The sequence below is a fragment of the Staurois parvus genome, unplaced genomic scaffold (assembly GCF_062004578.1).
Source record: "Staurois parvus isolate SC_StPar_1 unplaced genomic scaffold, SC_StPar_1.0 ptg001376l, whole genome shotgun sequence".
Classification (NCBI taxonomy): Eukaryota; Metazoa; Chordata; class Amphibia; order Anura; family Ranidae; genus Staurois; species Staurois parvus.
The window spans coordinates 525,170-540,110 of NW_028319172.1; the positions used below are offsets into that span (position 1 = coordinate 525,170).

General features: G+C 47.9%; 2 protein-coding genes across 2 annotated transcripts in view; both read left to right on the forward strand.

Moving 5' to 3' along the window:
• GPR162 (G protein-coupled receptor 162) overlaps positions 1-2,435 on the forward strand; it is a 119,841-nt gene extending 117,406 nt beyond the window's left edge. The window contains exon 5 of the mRNA XM_089661715.1: positions 1,421-2,435. Coding sequence (XP_089517841.1) covers positions 1,421-1,945 — 525 coding nt within the window. The 3' untranslated portion in view covers positions 1,946-2,435. The remainder of the gene's footprint in view (positions 1-1,420) is intronic.
• A 9,472-nt stretch (positions 2,436-11,907) lies between these two features.
• LOC149436333 (tumor protein p63-regulated gene 1-like protein) overlaps positions 11,908-14,941 on the forward strand; it is a 42,474-nt gene continuing 39,440 nt past the window's right edge. Inside the window, exon 1 of the mRNA XM_089661716.1 lies at positions 11,908-12,328. Within this exon, the coding sequence (XP_089517842.1) occupies positions 12,173-12,328 (156 nt within the window). The 5' untranslated portion in view covers positions 11,908-12,172. The remainder of the gene's footprint in view (positions 12,329-14,941) is intronic.

Genomic DNA, 14,941 nt, shown 5'->3' on the forward strand with positions numbered 1-14,941 from the left:
GGGCGGGGCAAACCACATCTAGCAACAAGAAACACATCAGCAGACACCCCCACCAAGCCAATACACAAACACATACATCCTATAATAATTTGCTCCCAAGCAAGACACACAATAGAACAATGGGATGCAATCACATAACACCAAACAATCCACAACCCCCATCCAGGGGCGGACTGACTATTTGGGAACTCGGGCACTGCTCCAGGGGCCTGGGGTCAGTAGGGGGTCCCATGAGATGCCCCTGGTACCTTTCATAAGCTTTTTTGGGTGTGGTTTAAGTGTGGGCGAGGACACAGGGGCCCCATGATCCCCTATTGCCCAGGGACCCCATGAGTTGTCAGTCCGCCCCTGCCCCCACCTATCTCCTATACATGTCTACACAATAGCAGGACATTTCATCCTGTACCCCTAACAGGCACAGGGTGACTTACACATAAGAGGGATATGGGGAGCTGAGAAGGGGTCTCCCCACTCCTCCAAAGTGAGCTGTGTTCCATGGGCCCCCCACCCAAAGTCATTCCCGTCACACTGTACATTACATTTTGTTCTTAGGTGTAATACCTCTTTAACGCTTTCATTATGAGCGCTTTATACTGAGGTTTTATTGCCATTTGTGTCAGAACAGGATACAGAAATCTATTCAGGCAAAAACAAAACAATTTTAGTAGAGTTTATGGGTTAAAAGGTCTGAGCCCAATAGGGTCAAGGCAGAAAAAGAAAACTGACAGAAATCTTAACTTTCTTGCTCACTTTATCCAAAACAAAAAAGAAAAATACAGTTTGGTTGGAATTTGGCCCATGGTCACATAATCCCTCCCAGTGGTTGACTGTCCTAAATGATACAGGGAGCACTGCTACTAACATGCCACTCTCTGCATCAGTGTATGGTGGGTTTAGGGGTTTTGTGGTCAGGGCCATGATGCTCTGCAATCAGGGGTGGACTGACAACTCATGGGGCCCCCGGGCAATAGGGGATCATAGGGCCCCCGGGCAATAGGGGATCATGGGGCCCTTGTGTCCTTGCCCAAACTCAAAAAAGCCTATGAAAAAGGTACCAGGGGCATCTCATGGGGCCCCCTACTGACCCCGGGCCCTCGGGCAGTGCCCGAGTTTCCAAATGATCAGTCCGTCCCTGCCTGCAATCATTCAGTGAGAGTCTTTTCCTAGTCTATTGGGTTGAGCAATAATAGATATAAACCCAGAAAATTGAGTAGATTCTTATGGTGAAGAAGACAGACTTTGTGGGACATGTATGGGTTGACATGAGTATTACAGACGGAGCTGCTTTTTTATCAAATTTTGTTTAGTACTACCAGGACACATTTACAACGAAATAGAATGTAGCTCTGAGTTGGGCTCTAAATATGAAAATTAATTGAATATAGTGGCTTTTGCTAATTTTGTACTCTTCTCTGTACAGGCTCCCCTCTCACGGAGGATGTCCCACGATGAAATAGACCTATTTCCCCCTCGTTCATCACCACTCTTGCTCAGGTGGTCATCCTCAGATGACATTCGGGGCGGGCCTGGATCGATGCGTGGAAGCGGCCCACCCAGCCCCCGTCGGGGTCATGACATACCACCTTGGGGCCGCCACCCACCCCCAAGAAGAGATTCGGATGATGGTTTGAGCACTCTACACCAGTTCTTGCAAAGCGGCATGGGAGGATCTGCAGGAATGGGCAGTGGCATGCACAATTCCTTCTTTCGAGATGAAATAACTGCCTATATCGATGACACACCCTGCCCTTCACCCCTTGGAACGCCCCACCGAGTTCGGTCAACCCCTAGGCCCTCACCTTTCCCTAGAAAGGGACATGACGGTGGCATGGCCTGGGCTGCCTTAGGAGAACGTCGACTATCTCTGTGCAGCCCACCTCTTGCCCCAACTGAAACCCGTAGGTCCTCCTTGTCTGAACGGGGTTGTAAGGGTGAGGCAACATAATGACAGATTCTTGAAGAGCATACAGGGTCGATAACGCTTACCTCCTTTACATCTGCAACCTCTGAAAGGAAGATGGTTGCACACGGACCCTCCCTTTAAATATGTTGTTCTCAGGCATATCAGATGTTTGTTGGGGTGGCAAAGGGATTCAGAGGGGGCATTTTGCTTACGCACTGCCTCTACCTTTCAAGCCTCCTTTGATACCACTTTGCCCCCTCACAGACACACTACAAATACACTGGAAATTGAGCCAAAAGACGATATAAATAAAACGTGATTTGATTAACAGTCTGTGTGTTGCAGTCATGGCACAAAATTACCAGAATGATGGCACAAGGAAGGACAGAGAGAGAGAGAAAAGCCTAACAATACACCGCCAGACTTTTTTATATTTTGTATGTCATTTGTTAAAAGTATGACTGGAATAATGTTAAATATTTAAGATAGACAACGGATCAAAGTAATAAAATTGTGAAGTACTGAGGGTAAAGGTTGATAATTTCATTGGATTTACTTTAAATGTTTCTTCTTGGGCACCAACATATAACGACCACCAAAGAGGCTGTCTCAGAAGGTAGTTGGTTGGTGTCTTCTCTCATGAAGGTATGTCTTCTGTGTAGTCTTGGAGGCTGTGAGATGAACCCGTTTTATTACACAGGGCTGAGGGCTTTACTCACCACCACGTGACAGCACCAGACCAAGCACCGGCACTGTCACATCACTTTCTCCCTTATACTTGGACATACCAAGTGGGCAGGGCTGTCCTATCAATGAGGCAAACTGAGGCCGTCACCTGATTCGGTACTGAGGCCGCCGGAGTGTGCACACTCAGCCCAGCGTATGGTCATTGATTTTTATGGTGCAGGAGACTGCTTGAACTATAACAAACAATGATGCTATGAATCCCCCCTGCCTGCATCTTAGCAACCAATTATGTTGTGTGGCTCAGCTTCCAACATCCTAGCAACCAATTATGTTGTGTGGTCCAGCTGTCAGCATCCTAGCAGCCAATTCTGATGTGTGGTCCTGCTGTCAATATCCTAGAAACCAATTATGTCGTGTGGCCCAGCTGCCAACATCCTAGCAGCCAATTCTGATGTGTGGTCCTGCTGCCTGAATCCTAGCAACCAATTATGTTGTGTGGTCCAGCTGTCAATATCCTAGCAACCAATTATGTTGTGTGGTCCAGCTGTCAACATCCTAGCAAACAATTATGCTGTGTGGTCCAGCTGCCAGCATCCTAGCAACCAGATATGTTGTGTGGCCCAGCTGCCAGCATCCTAGCAACCAATTATATTGTATGGCTCAGCTGCTTGCATCCTAGCAGACAATTATGCTTTGTGGACCATCTGCCAGCATCCTAGCAACCAATCATGTTGTGTGGCCCAGCTGCCTACATTCCAGCAATCAAATTATGTTATGTGGCCCAGCTGCCTGCATTTGAGCAACCAATTATGTTGTGTACGCCAGCTGCTAGCATCCGAGCAACCAATTATGTTGCATACGCCAGCTGCTAGCATCCTAGCAACCAATTATGTTGTGTACGCCAGCTGCTAGCATCCTATCAACCAATTATGTTGTATGGCTCAGTTTCCTGCATCCTAGCAGCCAATTATGCTTTGTGGACCATCTGCCAGCATCCTAGCAACCAATCATGTTGTGTGGCCCAGCTGCCTACATTCCAGCAATCAAATTATGTTGTGTGGCCCAGCTGCCTGCATCCTAGCAACCAATTATGTTGTGTACGCCGTCTGCTAGCATCCTAGCAACCAATTATGTTGTGAGGCCCACATACCGGCACCCTAGCAGCATTTATGCTGTGTGGCCCAACGGGCAGCACCCTAGCAAGCAATGATGCAAACAGCCCCTGCTGCACATCATCCTTTGTTGCTTGTACACATGTAGCCCCTGCTAAACCGCATCCTTGAATGCTATGATACCAATGATGCTGTGTGGCCTGGGGGGGGGGGGGGTGGTCAGCTAAAATGAGCACCTCAGGTGGCATCCCCCACCAGAACAGCCCGTGAAGCTGGCCGAACAAGTAGGGGAGTAAAAGAAACCTTAGTATATGCTGCTGCAGGCATGAAAGCTGAACTCCTAAAAGATATAAAAAAATCAATTCAGCTCTTTATATATTAATATATTAAACATTAATATGTAGGGTTGAGGGTTATACAGGCACTGATATACACAAAAAGTATTTATTAAATATACAGTCAACCAATGGGATTAACCAACTCCCTAATGGTGGCCATACATGCTTTGATTGTATTATCCAATCAACGTTTGATCAAATTGATGGAGTCTGCAAGCAATCGAATAGCCACACCTTTCCTTCCAATCAAACTAGACTCAATTTAGATTGGATTCAATCAAACTTAGTCAATTGGCAAGGGCAGATGGGCATACTTTGATCAGAAATACAATCGCATAGCAAAAGTTATTATTGTATCTTAATTATTGATCAAAAACCACTCCCTATATGTGTGGCATATTGACTGAATGGGTTGTCGCCTATAGATCAATAAATTCCTGATGGAAGAAGTCGATTGGAAAGTAAATCCATCATTTATTGATGTGCGTAGGGCCACCATAAGACTAAACTGTCAAAATCCCAAATCTCATTATTCACAAACAATAGAAGTAGACAGTTCGGCTGCCATATTGGCGAGATTACCAATTCTTAGTTCAGAGACAATTGTAACATGGTGGTACTTCATTCTCACATGGAGGCAGAAAGCCTAATAAAACCTGAGGGGATCCATTGATCTATGAATGAAAATTTGGTCCAAGTTGTGAAAAACACACACCAGTATACCTCAAGAAAGGATGTCACCATGCGTCACCTCTGTCAGGAAACTTCCTCAGAGTGCATGGTGTTAAGATTTTGAATACATTTTGATTGGTTTTTGTCCAATGTCCTGCAGACCGTGTGAAGTTTGCGGTGGCAGGGCGAGTGGGCCCTAATGTCCAGCCACAGCACACATGAGTCCATTGGGCACCATTGGCTCTGTGCTGAGATTGAGTGCATTGCGCTCTCCCAGCACACTGGCTGAGCTGTCATGGGAAGCTCTATAAACAAAGCAATGGGTTCAGTTGATGATACAGTCATCACATCCCAAAAACATATCAACCAGTTCTCGACCAGATGGCTACAGCAAGGTCGGCTAGTTCTGGGAGGGCGTCCATGGATGTCCTCCCAAACCACGCCCCCCGCGCATCCCTTGGGGTGTGCACCAAGCCCAATTTGTGATCCCTGTGTCCTTCGGACACAGCTGATCACGGATCCAGATAAGCGGCCAATCAGAGCGGACTTTTACCATGTGATCAGCTGATCACAGTGTAAATAGGAAACGCCAGTTATCGGCAGCCCTCTCCTCACACTGACAGCGCATGAGGAGAAGGGAGCCGGTAAGCAGCATTTCTCAGTGGGGACATCAACACTGATCATCTGTGTAGCCCCATCAGTGCCCATCAGTGCTTTGTATCAGTGCCCATCAGTGCTTAGTATCAGTGCCCATCAGTGCATTGTATCAGTGCCCATCAGTGTTTTGCATCAGTGCCCATCAGTGCCACCTATCAATGCCACATATCATTGCAGCCTCATCAGTGCCTCCTCATCAGTGCCCATCAGTGCTTTGTATCAGTGCCCATCAGTGCTTTGTATCAGTGCCCATCAGTGCCTGCTATCAATGCCACATATCAGTGCAGCCTCATCAGTGCCTCCTCATCCGTGCCCATCAGTGCCGACTATCAGTGCCCATCAGTGCTGGCTGTCAGTGCCCACCAGTGCTGGCTGTCAGTGCCCATCAGTGATGCCTGTTAGTTCCCATCAGTGCCACCCATCAATGCCACATATCAGTGCAGCCTCATGAGTGCCTCCTCATCAGTGCCCATCAGTGCCGGCTATCAGTGCAGCCTCATGAGTGCCTCCTCATCAGTGCCCATCAGTGCAGCCTTATCAGTGCCCATCAGTGCAGCCTCATCAGTGTACATCAGTCCAAATCTTTATTACTAAATCTCATTTAAAAACAGTTGGGGAATAGACAGTCCTCTAAAAAAAAATCAAGATGAAATATAAAATAAACCATGTTCTCCCAACAACAGCTGGGTGCTCATCCATTGGCCGGAACCTGCTGATCGGCTTCTGTTGCGACCAATCACTACAGAGGCAGTACGCCCGCATTGCACATGCGCACCCACGACCAGGAATTGCACAATCACATTTATATACGAGGTTTTACACAGCACGGTTGCCCTGGAAGAGGATATCCCTTCAAATGAAGGGAATCTCTGGTTATTACCTGAACTAGTGTCCCCATTGGAGAATGTCCCCTCTGTTACTGTTCTGGGGACAACCCAACATTTTGGATTTTCCTTTACTTTCATTTTCAATGATAATGGTAAACAGGACAAATATAGAGAGGGAATCTCAGTAACGGGGACACAGACCGCAATAAAAGCCTGACAGGGGGTCTCATCCCTCTCCAGTCTATCCAAAACTAAAAAAAAAAAAAAAGTTTTGTCTTAACTGTAGTTATACTTGTAGACTGAGATTTTGTACATTCTTGAATACATCCTTAACCGCTTTCCCGCCGCTGTATAGCAGATATACTGCTACAGGGCGGCACGGGTGCACAAAATTATGTATATATACGTGATTTTGTATTGCCGCACCGCCATTCGCGGATGTCAAACTGGCAATTACCCACTGGCGCTGGTGATTACCGAGCAGGGGCGGACTGACAACTCATGGGGCCCCCGGGCAATAGGGGATCATGGTGCCCCTGTGTCCTTGCCCAAACTCGAAAAAACCTATGAAAAAGGTACCAGGGGCATCTCATGGGGCCCTCTACTGACCTCGGGCCCTCAGGCAGTGCCCGAGTTTCCAAATGGTCATTTCGCCCCTGTTACCAAGCATCTCCGATAGGGAGGGAGACTGTTTGTGAACAAGACAATCTTCCTCCCTGTCAGCTTAGCGCACACTGCTCGGGATGGCTGTGCACAGTAGTTACATATATATATATATATATATATATATATATGTACACACACACACTGAATTGGCAAAGTATTGGTCGGCCTTTCTTTCCACGCACATGACCTTTAATGGCCCCCCAGTCTTAGTCCATAGGGTTCAATATTGAGTTCGCCCCGACCTTTGCAGCTATAACAGCTTCAACTCTTCTGGGAAGGCCGTCCACAAGGTTTAGGAGGGTGTCTATGGGAAGGTTGGACCATTCTTCCAGAAGCACATTTGTCAGGTCAGGCACTGATGTCGGGGGAGGAGGCCTGGCTCACAGTCTCCGCTCTAATTCATCCCAAAGGTGTTCTATGGGGTTGAGGTCAGGACTCTGTGCAGGACAGTTAAGTTCCTCCACCCCAAACTGGCTCCTCCATGTCTTTATGGACCTTGCTGTGCACTGGTGCGCAGTCATGTTGGGACAGGAAGGGGAAATCCCCAAACTCATCCCACAAAGTTGGGAGCATGAAATTGTCCAAAATGTTGCCTTAAGTGTTCCCTTCACTGGAACTAGGAGGCCAAGTCCAACCCCTGAAAAACACCCCCACACCATAATCCCCCTCTACCAAACATTACACTTGGCACAATGCAGTCAAGTAAGTACCGATCTCCTGGCAACCACCAAACCCAGACACGTCCTTCGGATTGCCAGACAGAGAAGCGTGATTGGTCACTCCAAAGAACACATCTCCACCGCTCTAGAGTCCAGTGCAAGGGCGGACTGACTATTTGGAAAATCGGGCACTGCCCGAGGGCCCGGGGTCAGTAGGTAAGTTTTTTTTTACATTTTCGGTCTTTTTTAAATTAATTTAATACAAAATAAAAAAAACAAGTGGTGGTCAAATACCAACAAAAGAAAGCTCTCTGCATGAATAAATTCTATAAATGTCATTTGGGTACAGGATTGCATGACCAGGCAATTGACAGTTAGGGCTCGTTCACACTTGACTGTTTTACCAACGCTTGCCAAACGCCTCTATAGCGTTTGGCAAGCGTTGGTCTGGCGTTTGCGGAGCGTTTTTTAACGATCCGCAAACGCCGCATGCACGGTTTAGCGGCGGTTGCTAGGCATTTGCCGAGCGTTAAAAACGTCCCACAAATGCCTCGAATGAAGTTTGAATGGTGTTACCGCTCCACAAACGCCCCGCAACCGCGTCGCAAATGCCGGCCAGGTGTTTGCGGAGCGGCACCATAGACAAGAATAGGAGGCTTCAACACCTCCTGACTAGTCCAGAGGCGTCAGTTTTGCCGCGCCGTGCCGCTACCGCTCCCGTTAGAACAGCACCATGTGCTGCAATGTGAAGAATTGCCAGAGGCGTTTGGGAAGCGGTAAAAACGCTTCCCAAACGCCTCTCTGCCGCCTGCACACAAGTGTGAACGTAGCCTTAAAGTAGCAGTGCCGAATAGCAAAAAATGCCCTGGTCACAAACTGAGTAAAAACTTTCAGAAGTCAAGTGTTTAATGTAATAAAAATATAATATGGTAAAAAATTTAAAAAGTGAATTATATTCTCCTCGTGAGCACTAAAATGACCTTTACTGTATAGGTTTGAAGGACAGTTGCATAAACATTGTGAGACATAAAAAAAATTGCAACTAACATGTTTTTATTCTCCAACTTTTCTGCTGAAAATATTTTATACTCTAGTGAGATTTCAGGCTTTCATAGTATGCCATGGCACTGTTCCAAATGAATGTCCTTAGCATAACACAGGTTAAGTGGTTAAGTGAGCCCAAATGTGTTTTGTTTCTGATGTCTGAGCATGCTTTAAGAATAGAAATGCAAAAGATAGAGAGAGAGAGAGAGAGAGAGAGGGGGGGGAGATAGGAGAGAGAAGAGAGAGAAGAGAGAGAGAAGAGAGAGGAGAGAGAGAGAGAGAGGAGAAAGAGAGAGGAGAGAGAGAAGAGAAGAGAGAGAGGAGAAAGTGAGAGCGAGAGGAGAAAGAGAGGGGGGGGGAGAGAGGGGAGGGGGAGAAGGGAAGAGAGAGAGAAAAGAGAGGGAAGAAGACAGAGGGTAGAGAAAGGAAAGAGAGAGAAAAAGAGAGGGGGGGGAGAGAGGAGAGAGAGGGCAGAGAGAGAGGGGGTGCAGAGAGAGGGAAGATAGAGAGGGGGGAGGGAAGAGAGAGAGAGAAAGTAGAGAGAGAGAGAGATCAGCAGCCCTTGGAGGAGGTGAATGTGTGTGTGTAGTCCCATACGATGAGAGAGAGAAGAGAGAGGGAAGAGAGAGAAGAGAGGGAAGAGAGAGAAGAGAGGGAAGAGAGGGAAGAGAGGGAAGAGAGAGAAGAGAGTAGAGAAGGAAGAGAGAGAAGAGAGTAGAGAAGGAAGAGAGAAGAGAAGAGAAGAGAGAAAAGAGGGAAGAGAGAAAAGAGAGAGAGAAGAGAGAAAAAGAGAGAGAGAAGAGAGAAAAAGAGAGAAGAGAGAAAAGAGGGAAAAGAGAGAGAAGAGAGAAAAGAGAAGAGAGGGGGGAGGGAAGAGAGAAAATAGAGAGAGAAGAGAGAGAGGAGAAAAGAGAGAGAATAGAGAAAAGAGAGAGAGAGAGGAGAGGAGAGAAGAGAAGAGAGAGGAGAAAAGAGAAGAGAGAGGAGAGAAGAGAAGAGAGAGGAGAGAAGAGAAGAGAAGAGAAGAGAAGAAAGAGGAGAGAAGAGAAGAGAGAGGAGAGAGAGAGAGAAAAGAGAGAGAAGAGAGAGGGGAGAGAGAGAAGGGAGAAAAGAGAGAGCAAGAATAGAGAGATGGAAGAGAGAGAAGAGAGAGGGAAGAGATAGAGAGAAGAAAGAGAGGAGAGAGAAGAAAGAGAGGAGAGAGAGAAGAGAGAGATTGAAGAAAGAGAGGAGAGAGAGAAGAATGAGAAGAGAGAGAGGAGAGGGAGAGAAGAGAAGAGAGAGAGGAGAAAGAGAGAGAGAGAAAAGAGAGGGAAGAAGACAGTGGGTAGAAAAAGGGAAGAGAGAGAAAAAGAGAGGGGGGGAGAGGGGGGGGGGCAGACAGAGGGAAGATAGAGAGGGGGGAGGGAAGAGGGAAAGAGAAAGGAGAGAGAGAGAGAGAGATCAGCAGCCCTTGGAGGAGGTGGATGTGTGTGTGTGTAGTCCCATACGATGAGAGAGAGAAGAGAGAGGGAAGAGAGAGAAGAGATGGAAGAGAGAGAAGAGAGGGAAGAGAGGGAAGAGAGAGAAGAGAATGAAGAGAGAAGAGAAGAGAGAAAAGAGGGAAGAGAGAAAAGAGAGAGAGAAAAGAGAGAGAGAGAGAGAGAGAGAGAGAGAGAGATCAGCAGCCCTTGGAGGAGGTGGATGTGTGTGTGTAGTCCCATACGATGAGAGAGAGAAGAGAGAGGGAAGAGAGGGAAGAGAGAGAAGAGAGGGAAGAGAGGGAAGAGAGGGAAGAGAGGGAAGAGAGGGAAGAGAGAGAAGAGAGAAGAGAAGAGAGAAAATAGGGAAGAGAGGAAAGAGAGAGAAAAGAGAGAAAAGAGAGAGAGAAGAGAGAAAAGAAAAAAAGTAAAAAACATGTCATATTTACCTGCCCTGTGCAAAAACATTACACAGAGCAGGTAAATATGACGTTTTTTACTTTTTTTTAAATGCCTTTAATATCACTTGAAGCTTTCCCAAATTTATTTACTAAGAAGAAAAAATTACAACAACTGCATTTGCAAAGTGCAGATTTCTATTTGTTTTTGGTAAATCCACCCCAATGTAATCAATGTGTGCTTTCAGCCCGTATTTGTATTTCCAGGATCCCCGTACATTGGCTTTGCTTTGTCCATAATCCAGTAATTGGTTCTGTAGCAGAAAACCTTTTCTGAGCGTATTGAGAAGTGCATTGTACATGGCTGGGGGTAGTCACTAGGTGACGGACTCTGAACACCAGAGACCAGTACTGGATAAACCAGTTTCGTTTCTTAGAATCGCTTCCTGCTTCCCCTACCAACCACAGAGTGAGAGACAGCAAGAAGAGTGCCAGACGCAGAGGAGGAAAGAGACAGCAAGAAGAGTGCCAGACGCAGAGGAGGAAAGAGACAGCAAGAAGAGTGCCAGACGCAGAGGAGGAAAGAGACAACAAGAAGAGTTCCAGACACAGAGGAGGAAAGAGACAACAAGGCCTGGACAGGAGACCCAAGGAGATAAGTGAGAGCAAACCGACAGAAAAGCGTGCCAAGAGGAGGGGAGGAAGGAGACATCCAGCAGATGGTGGACAGTGCCAAATGCAAAGAGAAAACAGATAACTAGTAAACGGGAGGAGGAGGACAAACAGAGAGGAGGAACAAAACAGCCAACAGGTAGAGGAGAGAAACAAATCACAGAGGAGAAAAAAAGACAGCGAGCTAACAGAGGAGAGTGCCAAGGGAGAAGAGACTGCAAACCCGAGAGGAGGAAAGAAGAGACAGAAAGTAGAAGAGAGCGCCAAACGGACAGAGAGAGCGTACAGAAAAGTAAAAGGCGGAGAAAAGCCAAAGCAGATCAGCACAAGGGACACGCTGCAGAGACAGCAACCGTGCAAAAGAGGGAGTCTACCGGACCATAGAGACAGCTGGGTGCTAAGAAACAGAGCAAACAGCCGGCAAGAGACATCTAGACTAAAACAAGAGGAGATGGACAAACAGAACTGACAGCAGGGGGCGGACAAACAGAACTGACAGCAGGGGGCGGACAAAGAGAACTGACAGCAGGGGGCGGACAAAGAGAACTGACAGCAGGGGGCGGACAAAGAGAACTGACAGCAGGGGGCGGACAAAGAGAACTGACAGCAGGGGGCGGACAAACAGAACTGACAGTAGGGGGGCGGACAAAGAGAACTGACAGCAGGGGGCGGACAAAGAGAACTGACAGCAGGGGGCGGACAAACAGAACTGACAGTAGGGGGGCGGACAAAGAGAACTGACAGCAGGGGGCGGACAAAGAGAACTGACAGCAGGGGGGCGGACAAAGAGAACTGACAGCAGGGGGGCGGACAAAGAGAACTGACAGCAGGGGGCGAACAAAGAGAACTGACAGCAGGGGGCGGACAAACAGAACTGACAGTAGGGGGGCGGACAAACAGAACTGACAGCAGGGGGCGGACAAACAGGACAGCAGGGGGCAGATAAGCAGTCCCAAAAGGAAACATTGTTACACCTGTCACAAAAAGACTAACAAGGGATAAAACGCAGGACAGGCCTGGACAAAGAGTACTTGTAGGATTTCCTTGAGAGCCAACAAGAAGACCAAAAGACTCATCATGTCTTCAGAGACCTCATCAGCTGATGACACCAAAGACCCCCAAATACCGTCACACCCCATGTACACCAAGGAGCCCAGATCATATTATACCCCTCAAAGCATCAACCCTGAAATAAACAAAAGCACCACCACCGAGGAGTACTTCATATTCAGGGTAAGAATGGTGAAGGATGCCCTCTTTAGGGCTGTTTTTGCCATAATGGCACACTTTGGGGCCTGGGCCTAGGGAGGCAGGGGTGGAAGGGGCACCAGAACTCAATATGTATAAGTTATAATAATGTTTTTCTAATTTTGTTGTACTTTTCCATCCATCTCTGAAGATTTCTGGCTAAATTCAGTATAAATACTATGCGGGTGCAGGGAACACAGAGTACAGGAATCACAAACCATCTCTTCTTTCTCTTGTTTGGTGGTCTGTAGGGTTGAAAAGCCATCTACTACCAATAGTGCATCACAACGATAGGTTTTACTAAAATATTGAGCTTGTACAGAGGACAGGCATCAGTCAAGTGAGCTCAGGATGGTATGTGATGTTTGTCTTTTGTGGCACAAAGCATAAACAGTGCTTTAGTTATGAGGCCTAGGGGCATATATACCACAAGGCAAACAAGGCATTTGCCTAGGGCAGCATTTTTCAGGGGGGCAGCACTGTCCCCTGGAAGAAGGGACTGAAGAAGGGACACACACGGCATGGGGATCAGGTGGGATCCGAGAGAGGCTGTGGGCTGGTTGACAGTATATGCAGAGCCCAACTCTCATTCCCAAGGATATCCAGAGCTGTGAAGGCGAGTGTCTTTCTTTCTCTCTTGCCGGGTGGGGAAGGTGGTGTATGGGGGGCAATGGTAGTGGAAGGCTCTCTCGAGTGGAGGGGGGCAGGGGTGCTGTTGGTCAAAGTCTCAGGCTCTCTCCTCCACGGGAGTGGGGGGGTGGCGTTGGTTGGTGTCAGGCTTTCTACACAGAGGGTTGTGGGGGTGGCCAATGTTTGTGTTGCCTAGGGCTGCACAAAACCTACATACACCACTGATGAGGCCCATAAAACATAGGTGTGTGGCTGGGTGCAGCGTGGTGCAGTGGCAATAACACACTTGGTCCAGATCCAATTGAAAGAACTTGTAATGAAGTCAACTTAAAACAATCCACAACAGGCCGGGCTGAAGGTAGCCCAACCGGGAACACTCACAGAAGACAGCAGCATGTAGCAGAGCAGGTCTCAGTCGCCTGGCCGGTCCAAGTCCAAGTGGGGAGGTTTCCAAGAAGAGTAGTGGATCCCTAAACTTTCCCTACTTGTCTAGAACCTTTCCTTGCCGCTGATACTGTCCTTCGCAGACCGGTGACCTTTCCCTACACTATCCACACGTTGAAAGAGCTCCAAACCCAAACGCCAGGGTCCTAAGTAGACTCTGTCTGACCCAAAATGGCCACCAGAGTCACATGGGCTGTCAGCATCCACTGCACCAGTGACCCAGGAAACCATAGAGGAACCATGTTCCTTCTGACTTCCTCTCCCTCTGCATTGCCGCATTGAGCACCACCTGTAGTAGAGAAATGGACTGCACCGGCCTACAGGTGGGTGTCGGTATCAGTCAGAACCACCTACTGTTTTTATGCCCCACCTGCCGTGGCCACTATGTAGAGTCCTTCACTCCCTGTTAGATTTTTACCATGCATTAGAGTAGGGTTGCACCAATATTGTTTTTTTTATTGGCAAGTACAAGTACCAATACTTGTATTCAAGTACTTGCCGACACCAATTAGTGATACCTTTGCAGTGCGATTTGAGCCCATATAAAATGAAAAGTCTCAAATCACGCAGATGCCGGTATTGGTGTCGATACCGAGTAAACCTCCCTGCATGCATCCCATGGTGTCACAGAAGGAAAAGCTGGAGATTTGAAATCCCCACGGCTTTCTCTCCTCTAAATGCAGGGATGACCATATGGGCTAGATGGCTTTTAATTGGCCAGCACGTCATCGTACTGACCATTCAGAAGCTGTCTAGCCCATACAGTCATCCCTGTAAGGAGAAGAGGGAGAGCCGCAGGGAGTTCAAATCCCAGACCTGTGAAGCTTCTTTCCTCTCCTTGCAGCCCTCAGCTGGTATCCTCCAGAGAGCTTCTTCAGACCATAAGCGAGAGACCCCAGATTTTAGGGAAAAGCTCCCCCAGCCTAAGCTATTGCTGGGACCTCAATGATCCCCACACAGCGGACTGCCCAGAGGGTCAGAGGCCCTTGGACAGGGGACTAAGGGCAAGGTTCACCCAAGAACCCACTGATCTGGTCCTTCAGGCTAATTATGGGCTCTCCAACCACCTTCTGGGCACACCTTTCCAGAGATTGGATAGGTTCCCATAAATATTCAAGCTGCTGTCCCATTCTTTCTCCCACTGTATTTCTAGAATCTTCCAGAATGCAGGGGAAATCTATCAAACCAGAAATGCATGTGGTTTCCCCACCGCTCCTGTGTGAACCCAGACTGGTCACAGCCAGAGTTCACACAGTAGTGTTGCGGCATCCTTGCAAGAGAGGAGAAACAGCCGCAGGGATTTCAAATCCCCAGATCTGTCCAGAGTCTTTCCTCTCCTTGCAGCCCTTAGCTAGTATCCTCCAGAGAGCTTCTTCAGACAAAAGCGAGAGACCCCAGACTTTAGGGAAAAGCTCCCCCAGCCTAAGCTATGGCTGGGACCTCAATGATCTCCACACAGCAGACTGCCCAGAGGGTCAGAGCCCCTTGGACAGGGGACTAAGGGCAAGGTTCACTCAAGAACCC